General features: G+C 47.4%; 1 protein-coding gene across 1 annotated transcript; it reads left to right on the top strand.

Annotated features, from left to right (window-relative positions):
* The first annotated feature begins 8631 nt into the window (after nucleotides 1-8631).
* Nucleotides 8632-10181, top strand: Pigy (phosphatidylinositol glycan anchor biosynthesis class Y). Its single transcript, XM_021172899.3, has 2 exons — nucleotides 8632-8711; nucleotides 9564-10181. Exon 2 carries the CDS (start codon nucleotides 9827-9829, stop codon nucleotides 10040-10042), a length of 216 nt encoding a protein of 71 aa, XP_021028558.1. The 5' UTR covers nucleotides 8632-8711; nucleotides 9564-9826; the 3' UTR covers nucleotides 10043-10181.
* Nucleotides 10182-10658: the final 477 nt, after the last annotated feature.

Genomic DNA, 10658 nt, shown 5'->3' on the forward strand with positions numbered 1-10658 from the left:
TTTATTTCAATTATCTTGTATCTGTTGAGACTGGTTTTGCGTCCAAGTATGTGGCCAGGATTGGAGAAAGTTCCATGGGCTGCTGAGAAGAAAGTTTAACTCTAGCACTCCTCTTTAGTTTTTGTCTAGAGGGCCTGTCTGTTGGAGAGTTTTATGTAGGGATATATTTTTTCTTGATCTACTTAAATAAGGGTTCAACCTCCCTTCTAGACCACCCCCTAACAGAGGTTGTGGAAAAGAAAGGTTATTATGACATGGGGGAAGTGGGTCTGTTTAGAAATAGTCTTTGGGGCATTTCCCATCTTTATTGTACTCAGTCCAGTACACTCAGCAGACACCACACATGAACCAGCAAGGGCCGTTCAATCCAGAAGAAACTGCAAGGCTTGCCAACTAGCCCAAGTCCAAAGAAGCAACAAGAAGCCAGCCGCAGGAACCTCAGGATAAGTTCTCTGGCCAGTCCTCTCTCTCTCTCTCTCTCTCTCTCTCTCTCTTTCTCTCTCTCCCTGACGTCACCACAAGTGAAGCTCAACAATGCAATGTAAGTTGAACCATTGCATGAATGCGGTCAGCGAAGGTGAGCAAAGCCAACCAGTGCTCGAGCTCCCACGTCTGCGAGGTCATACTTACATTCTTTCTAAGCACCATGCGTCCTTTCACGTGTCTGCTACAGCAAAACATCATCTGACTTACCTGACTTTCCAAAGAAGCCAGACATCTCCACTTCAGACTTATTCATTGCTTTTACCGTTTTCAATGCCTGCGATTCTCTCTTCCATGTGTTGTTCTGTTTGTGAGTCACACTTCTGGGGTATTGTTTGACATCCTACACTTTTCCTTTTTAGTTTTATTTCAGCTTGTGTTTTTTTTTTTTTTTTTTTTGATTCTCTTTCTACTTTTATCTGTTGTCAGGATATCAGCAGTTCAGTTCACAGCAATCAGCAGGAGAATCCACTTGCAAGCACCATTCACAGATCAGCAATGGCAGCTCAATTCAGTGACAACCTTGAGGCTTTGCCAATCGGTCGGAGTCTGCAGAAGCTGAAAGAAGCCATCAGAACACCACCAGAAACTCTTTGGTGCATTTCTCTTTATGAAATCATGATAAACATTGATCAGCAAAGATGGCAAGGTGAACCAATACCACACAGTGTCCTCCACTGTCTGTTGGGTTATATTTATACCCTTCCCAAAAACCACATATTCTCACAAGCATTCGCTCTAGCAAAACATCACATGCTCTTTTTCTAGGAAGCTTCCAGAAAAACACCACGTGTCTGCTTCAGCAAAATATTCTCCCACGTGTCTGCTTCAGCAAAAACATCCTGCCATTAAGACAGCTTTCAGAAAAACATTGCACACACAATTGAGCCTCCAAAGAAACCAGAAATCTCCACCTTCAGATAACTTATAAGGAGACAGTTGTCTGAGTTCAGCTATCTCAAGAACAACTTCTCCATCTTGCTGTCAGAGTCAAACCAAATTCAAGTTCCCAGGCCTGGGATCCAACTCCTATCCTGATTAGTGGAAACTCCCTTGCTAACCCCTTAAGTCAAATATGATTGAGCAATGCCACAGTCTACCCTGCTCACCTAGCTTTACAGTTTCGTCCTTTAAATATGCTGTACAGTAGGGCGGTGGTGGCGCACGCCTTTAATCCCAGCACTTGGGAGGCAGAGACAGGCAAATTTCTGAGTTCGAGGCCAGCCTGGTCTACAAAGTGAGTTCCAGGACAGCCAGGGGTATACAGAGAAACCCTGTCTCGAAAAAACAAAAAACAACAACAAAAAAAAAATATGCTGTACAACATTCCTCCAGGGTTGCAGTTCAGCTCACGGGTCTGATCTCCAGCCCTGATCACTCAGTAGTGGCTTGATTACAATAATTTTTGTCATCTGCCTTGACCTGGTATTTGAGTTGTGTTGGATCTAAGCAGATCCCATAACATAGGAAAGACTTAATCTGGGTCTGCACCAGGAGGCGGAGTCTAAGATATAAATCTTTGAATGTCTTCAAAAGGAAAGAATCAGAACTGGAGCTGGAAAGATGGCTTAATGGGCAAAAGAACTCACTGCCAGTTTAACAACCTGAGTTTGAGTCTCGGGATCCACATGAAGAAAGGAGAGAAATGACTCCCATAAATTCTCCTCTGACCTCTCCATGTTCAATGTGGCACAGAAGCATGTGTGTCCACACACAAATAAACAAATGTAATAAAATGTTTTATAGATTTGCTTATGTATATGGGTATTTTGCCTGCACATGTCTGTGTACTGCGTGCAATGCCCGAAGAGGCCAGAAGAGGCGTTACAAGGCCTGGAACTGGAGTTACAGGTGATTGTGATGTGGTGTTGGGTTTGGGGTGGAAGCCAAGAAAACTCACTTCAGAGACAGAAGCTTAAAAATGAAAGCTTCATTTTTCTAAGTGCACAGAGAGGCAGCAGCCAGTTTGGGATTTGAACTGAGTCCCCAAAGGGAGATTGTACAATATTTTTAAAGGATGGGAACCCAAAGCAAGGGGGTAGCTGGGAGGAGCTGGGGGGGGGGGGAGCTGGGGGGAGCTGGAGGGAACAGGGGGAACTGGGGGGAGCTGGGAGGAGCCGTAGTGTTATCTAACTGTATTTGGCATTATGGGTTAAGCAAGGGATCACCCTCTGGAGACTGGGTCATATCCAGGGCACCTGGCTCAGAGTGATAAGGGGACAAAGGAGCAGGTCAGTGGCATGCAGTTAATTAGGGCATAGCAGGCAGGTGGCATATATTTTTATAACTTATGTACCTTGGTTTAGATAACAGTAATTTCTATATTCTTTACGGGGTTAGCAGACAATTAAGAAAACATTTGGAGAAGTGGGGTAGGAGTTTGTTCCTAGGCCTGGGAATATGAACTTGTTTGACCCTGCCAGCAAGATGGAGAAGTTGTCGCTGAAATCTCTGGACTCAGACAGCTGTTTACAGCAGAAGCTGTTCAGGAATAGGGAAGTCCCAAGGCCCTGTAGGGCCTGGGATCTTGGATTCAGTTTCTCTCTATGATTAAGTGGAGTCTAAAAACAAAATGGCAGCACTTACAATAAGTTTCTTTTGCTTGCTCCTAACAGTGGGTGCTGGGATTTGACTTCTGGTCCATAGGAAAAATAGCCAATGCTCTAATGGGTGAGCCATCTCTCTAACCCCATAAAAAATTATTTTTAAAGGGTCCTAGCAAAAGCTCTTGCACTTATCTGGGATCTTCTGGACTCTCAGATGTTTCATGGACTTAGCATTTGCTTTTAAGATGTAATCTTTGTTCTTGCCTCAAAAAAAATTCTAGACCAGAGGCTTCTCCAAAGCTGTGAGTTGACTTCTGCTAACTTTAGAATAGTGAAGAAGACAAGCCAAGAAATAACTAAATATGGGCTGGTGAGATGGCTCAGTGGGTAAGAGCACCCGACTGCTCTTCCGAAGGTCCAGAGTTCAAATCCCAGCAACCACATGGTGGCTCACAACCATCCTTAACGAGATCTGGTGCCCTCTTCTGGAGTGTCTGAAGACAGCTACAGTGTACTTACATATAATAAATAAATAAATCTTTAAAAAAAAAAAAAAGAAATAACTAAGTATACTACTGAACAAGCTGGTAGGGGAAAATGGAAAGTAGAACAGAAAAAATAACAAGCACCACTAACCATGTTTTCAGATGATGTCAGAACTGATTGCTGCTGTTTCCCCCCTAGAAGGAAACATTCCACCTGGCAGAAAAGCTCATAAGACGGGAAGTAAGTAACTCAAAAGATCATCAGGAAGTCCCTGAAACTGATCAGATTCACTAGGCCCCTCCCTCCCTAAGGGTATGTGAATGTGTGTGTGTGTGTGTATGTGTGTGTACCGGTACCCCGCCCACCCTTGCCGCTTCATCCCTATCACAATTGTTTTCAAGTCATTTCTACACCTGTAAGCAACTCTTCACTCGTATTTCTGTAAGTAACCCAGCCAGACTCATTGTTCACCACACTGGTGCTGTCCATACTTTGGTTTGTGGTGGGGCCCCTTTCTGGAGTGAGTAAATATGTGTGCATGGTGTGTGTGTGTGTGTGTGTGTGTGGTGTCTGCACAGGAAAAGCCTGTCACACAAGTGCCAAGTGTGCTACTCCAATTCTTAGTGTAGCAACATCTGTCAAACACCCAGGTGTATCTGTCTATTTAATGTGTGTTTCTCTCCACGAAAAGGCCAGGGGACAGCTCAGAGGAGTCAGGCTGTAGGGACTCTAGCTATCCGCCGCGTGGCAAACATGGCTCTGGCAGGCCTTGCCCTTCTCTCCCATTCCCTCTGCCTTGCTAAAAACCTCTCTATTATATTCCTAAAGCTAGCCCCCAAAGTCTGTTCCCTTATTTGGCCACTCCCTCTTCCCGAGGCTGACCACCAAGGTCCAGCTGTGAGAGTATTGGAATTCAGCAATCTAAAGCTCCCTTTGGCTGCCCTATGTAACATGTCCAATTAAAATTAAACACCTCGGGGCTGGAGAGATAACTCAGCAATTAAGAGCACGGTCTGCTCTTCCAGAGGTCCTGAGTTCAAGTTCCAGCAACCACATGGTGGCTCACAACCATCTGTAATGGGATCTGATGCCCTCTTCCGTTATGTCCGAAGAGAGCGACAGTGTACTAATATACATAAAAATAAATCTTTTTTTTTTTTTACTGAATAATGTCATTAATGCTTATTTAAGGAAAACCAGAATACTTATTAGCTTACCCAATTCTAAATTAAAACGAGGAAGTTGCTTTCTGAATACAGTACTTCTTGCTGAGACATAGTACGCTATGAATATAGCTTGAAAGCATCCCCTTTGGAAAGCTCAAACCAAGATCTCAGTTATGAACAGAAGCCATCCCTCTACTACCTTGAGACGTTTGCAGATTGGGAGGCACAGTTATATAATCAAGCATAATGAATGCACATTCGCTTATGTATACGGCAACTTATTCCAGAAAGGAACAGGGGCGGCTGTGATGAGTGAATCACGGGGAAGCACCAAGAGAAAGACGATCTGGTGCGTTGGTCCAGCGCTCCGCACTTACAGAACACACAATAGGAGACGTTGCCAGGGAATGGACGTGAAGAATAAAAACCTCGCGCTCTCTGCACTCTGCTTCTGGGGCGTCGCCTCAGAACAGCAAAGCTCCATTTGCATCCTTCCTGTCCATTGTTAGCCGTAGTCAACAGCCACAACCTACTGGGTTCAGTTTCACAGTCGTCTTATTTTTCATCCACATCTTCTCTGCTCTTACTGCCAATCCTCTCATTCCCATTGCTGCGTCACTAATGATAACCTCCCACGTGTTTCTCTGCCCCTCGCCTCTCCTCTTTCCCTCCCTCTCCCATTACCATCTGATACAAACGAGCCATCCTATGCGTCCTAGTGAGTTAATTTTTCTAAATTATGCCTCTGGTCCTGTCATTTGCATGCACAAGCCCTGTGGCTGCTGACTGCTTTCTGTTCCTGTTGGGTTTATTTGTACTGACTGTTGGTGGCTTATAACTCACATGACAATGCTTCTTACGGCCATTGGAGCTTCGTTTTTAGAAACTTTCTTGCACTGCTTCCCCATAGCACCTAGCTCATCGTTGTAAGGTATCAATGAATGTCGAAAAACAGAAATCAGTACATAAATGGTAGAATAATATATCATTATGTTGATAGGCATTTCTAACTAGCACAACTGTGTCTTTGTGATGCTCTAATTTGATCAGGACAAAGAGAGATATAAATCACCAATTTAGGAAGACCTTAATTACAGATTTGTGAGATAGTCACACAATTCCATTAAATTAAAAAGAATGCAGTTTCATCTTGTCACTTACCAGGCAAGTTGTGACAATTCAGATATTAACCGAGGGGGCTGGAGAGATGGCTTAGCAGTTCAGAGCACTGACCGTTCTTCTGAAGGTCCTGAGTTCAAATCCCAGCAACCACATGGTGGCTTACAACCACCTATAATGAGATCTGATGCCCTCATCTGGTGTGTCTGAAGACAGCTACAGTGTCCTTAGATATAATACTAAATAAATCTTTAGGCCGGAGCGAGCAGGGCTGACCGGAGTGAGCAGAGGTCCTGAATTCAAATTCCCAGCATCACATGATATACATAAAATAAATAAAAAAATATTTTAAAAAATTAACCAAAAGGTTAAGGAGAGCTAGTAGAGTAAGGGGGAAATGGCAATTGAGAAAGACTTTTTTTTTTTTTTTTTTTTTGGTTTTTTCGAGACAGGGTTTCTCTGTATAGCCCTGGCTGTCCTGGAACTCACTTTGTAGACCAGGCTGGCCTCGAACTCAGAAATCCGCCTGCCTCTGCCTCCCAAGTGCTGGGATTAAAGGCGTGCGCCACCACGCCCGGCCCTGAGAAAGACATTTTTAAAGGTACCGTGACTGTAGAGGCTCTAATGAAAATCTTAGACTGAAACGCCCTTACTTGTAAAAGGGAAAAGTGCGCGCAAGACTTAGGTCAGGTGGATATGCATCCTACCGGTTGGTTTTTACCATCAGCTTGGTACAAACTAGGGTCATCTGGGAAGGATTCTCAATTGAAGAATTACATCCATCAGATCGGCTTGTGGAACTGTCTCTGCGGCATTTTCTTGGTTTCTAGCTGATATAGGAGCGGCCAGCCCATCGTGGGCGGTAACAAACCTAGGCAGGTGGGCCTGGGTTACATGGAAAGCTGTCTGAGTGTGGGAGAAGAGGCAAGCCAGTAAGAAGTGGTCCTCCGTGGTTTCTGCTTCAAACGTCTGTCTTGAGTCTCTGCAATGAAGTCCCTCCATGATAGATCGTCACTCCTCTGCTGTCTGCCCCGCATCTCTCTGACACCCTCTTCCGGTATGTCCGAAGAGAGCGACAGTGAACTCATATTCATAAAAAGTAAATTTTTTTTGTTTGTTTTTGTTTTTCGACACACGGTTTTTCTGTGTAGCCCTGGGTATCCTGGAACTCACTCTGTAGACCAGGCTGGCCTTGAACACAGAAATCCGCCTGCCTCTGCCTCCCAAGTGCTGGGATTAAAGGCGTGCGCCACCACTGCCCCGCAAAAAGTAAACCTTAAAAAAAAAAAAATTAAACACCTTGTCCTAACACGGGGTTTCCTCTTTACCTTTTTAAACCGCCATTTCCCTGTGCACCACGTCTGTCTCTCCTCTATCCAGAGGCAGTCCTTTGCTGTGCTGTCATCATCCTGTCTGTTGTGACCACCCCCTTCTCCCTCATCCTCTATCTTTGTCTTTGGCTCTTTATTCCCTGCCCTTTGAACTTTGGGGCAAAACCCCTCTACGCTGAGAACTTGGTCTTGGGTATCTTGCGCCAATACTGGCCTTTTCACAGGCGTGTGTAGTGAGTGCCTTTACCTCTTGAACTATTTTGCTGGCTATTTTTTGTTCCGATTTTAATTTTTTTTAATTAAAAAATGTTTGTTATCTGCTCTGTGTAAACCATAGGATGGTTTGTCCTCAGCTCTCTCCTGCCACCTTGTGGTTACAACAGAAACTGCATGGACTCTATACCACTACTTACCTCTGGGAAGAAAACCTTTCTGATCTTTTAGCTTGCGGGAAGATTAAGGGATGGAGCTTCCTGTGCAGTACTGCACAGAATCCTAGCTCAGCCTCATTTTTCTTTACGCTGGGATCAGAGATAACACTGCCTCACTAGGCAAGGCAGTGGCCGGCTCCGTAGACAGCATTTACGAACACCGTCCCTCCCCCAAACCCCAAGGCACACACACTCATTGGCTTACTATGTAGTCTGGATGACCTGGAACTTGCCATGTAGACCGGGCTGGCCTCGAACTCACAGAAATCCGCCAGCTTTTGCCTACGGAGTGCTAGGATTAGGAGTGTGCTTGGCTACATTCTCTCTTAAAACTTCATTTTGCATTTTTGTGGGAGTACACGCAGGTGTGCCACAATACATGTGTGGAGGTCAGAGGACAATGTGAGAAGAAAATAGGTTCTCCACCATGTGGGTCCCAGAGGGTCGATCTTAGGTAGTCAGACCTGGCAGGAAACACCTATACTCGCTGAGCCATCTCATCAGCACAAACTATTATTTTGCCATTCACCGATTCATACGTAAAATAATGGATCAGTCTTCTTTCCGCTGCTTAAGAGGGTTGGTGATAGTGGCTGCGGCCAGGTGCGATTCAGGGAAGGCAGTCGGGCGTGGTGGCGCACGCCTTTAATCCTAGCACTCGAGAGGCAGAGGCAGGCGGATTTCTGAGTTCGAGGCCAGCCTGATGTAAAGAGTGAGTTCCAGGACAGCCAGGGCTACACAGAGAAACCCTATCTCGAAAGAAGTGGGGAAGTCTTTTCAGGGCAGAAAGACCCCACTGTCCTCTCTGGAGCGCCGTGAATAAACTGTAGCAAATACGTTCCTACTTCCAGCAGGACTAGCATACAGGACGCCCAGCCAGAGGTGATGGTCCTTAGCTATTGGGGAGCTCTCAGAGTCTGGCTTCACCCGTCAATCAAGACTACGGGGGCGGAGCCTGAGCCTGGGAGCGAAGGAAAGGTGAACTGTCCAATGAGCACGCGCTGACCGGCTCCATCGCGGGATCTGGGTTCCTCACCCCGCCCCTGCAGGGATTTGATTGGGCTGCTGGCCGGGCTGTCCCGCCTTCGTGGGGCGGTGACTGTCACCGCCAGGCGCCGCAGGGACAGGACTTCTACAGGCCTGCAAATGGTGAGTTTAGGGCCTCGAGGTCCCGAGATACGAGCGGAGGAGCTGTTGAAAACCGGCTGGGGCGGGACTCGCGCCAGCTAGGCGTCTGCGCTACGGACGCCGCCGGCTCCGTTTGTCTGGTTGGTTCGTTTTCGGTTCGGCCGGGTTCCCCCTGTCCTGTCTTGCCCTGCTCGGCTCGGCTCGGTTTTCTTCGGCTCGGCTCGGTTTTCTTCGGCTCGGCTCGGCTCGGCTCTGTCCGGCCTGGCCATCGTTCCCGCGGTCCGTCAGAGACTGCAGCGGGCTCGTTGCCCCTTCCGGTCCCCGAGGCGGCTGCGCCCAAGGGATGGCGCTGTCTTCGGTCTGTGCATTGACGGCGGGTGGCTCGTGACCTGGCCCCAGGTTCTAGTGCTGGGCCAGTCCTCGTATAGAAAGCCTCACTCAGATGCCTGAAGCGAACCCGGATTTGTAGGTCGCATTCCGCTTCCCCAGTTCACAAAAACATTATCAGTCCACCTGACCTTCATTCTGTTTTTCAAATTGTTTACTTTCCAAAGTAATGCATGACACTTGTAGTGTTTTAAGCATGGTCTGGCAGCCGTTCTTTTGTCACTGCCTCCTCAATACTGATACCTCTGATGGGGGTCACCATAGGCAGTTTTGGAGGACACTCCTTTTTTAAAGGTTTGTTTCTAGCGGGATGTGGTGGCTTGGGGAGGCTGATGCAGGAGGATCACAACGTTCGAGGCCAGTCTGCCGGTTCCAGCAATCCTGTCTCTAATCTACTCAGTGCTGGTACAGGCTGCTTCCCCATTCTTTTCTCTCCCTTCCCCTGGCCTGCCCTTCATCTTGTCATCTTGCACGTTTCTCATACAGTTAAGAGACCTCTCGCCTGCGCTGCGAGGGACACAGGTGGTGTCTGCAGTCGCTGGGAACTGCTGCGTGTGACTTGGAGGCTGAGGAGCTGGCACCTTCTGCCTGGGACCCCTGGAGTTTTTGTGTGCCCTTGGGAAGCATGCCTGGGTGAATGAGGAGTCGGGACAAGGGAAAGATAAGACAAGAGCGCACCTGCACAAGAACAGAACTTTTCAAACAACTGAGTTTTCTTGAGACAGTTAACCTTTTAAGAAGGGAGGAAGATGATCCCGTCCCTGCCCACCATGACCGTCCTCATCCCACTGATCTCGCTGGCAGGCCTGTTCTACTCCGCCTCTGTGGAGGAAGGCTTCCCAGAGGGCTGCACCAGCGCCAGCAGCCTGTGCTTCTACAGCTTGCTCTTGCCGGTCACCGTGCCTGTGTACGTGTTTTTCCATCTGTGGACATGGATGGGCCTGAAGCTCTTCAGACATAACTAGGGGAGCCCCTCCTGCTGGGGCTGCCTTCGGAGTGGGGCTTGGCCGGAGGTTCCTGGCTGTTGCAGATTCTTTTGTAGCTGAAAAATACTTTTCAATAAAATGTCTTGAGGGAGAGGAACACGACCAGCCTTCATCCGAAGACTGTTTCTTCTAAGATTTGTTCTTAATTGTGTGTGGGTATGTGCATGTGAGCGTGGGTGCCCAAGGAGGCCATGTGAGTGATGGGTCCCTGGAGTTGGGGGTACAGGCAGTTGTAGGCTACGGGAGCTGTGTTCAGATCATCCATAAAGGATGCAAGTTCATGTTCTTAGCCCCTGAGCCATCTCTCTGCCCGCCTATTGCCTTCTCATTTAATCCTGGGGAACCTCAAGCTGTGAGAGGCAGACCTTGTCCTCCTTGCCTTCCTGTCTCTACCTCCTGAGTGCTAAACTTATAGGCAAGCGCTCCACATCTATTCATGTGGTGCTGGAGGAACCCAGGGTTTCAGGAACGCCAAGCCAGCAGTCTGCCAACCCAGCACCCAGGCCCTAAGGACTGTCTTTTTCTTCAGCCCATTCATTTAACAGTTAGTTGTTTGGAAGCCAGGCAGTGGTGACACACACACTTGGGAGGCAAA

The sequence above is a fragment of the Mus caroli genome, unplaced genomic scaffold (assembly GCF_978045245.1).
Source record: "Mus caroli unplaced genomic scaffold, Mus_caroli_1 scaffold_11, whole genome shotgun sequence".
NCBI lineage: Eukaryota > Metazoa > Chordata > Mammalia > Rodentia > Muridae > Mus > Mus caroli.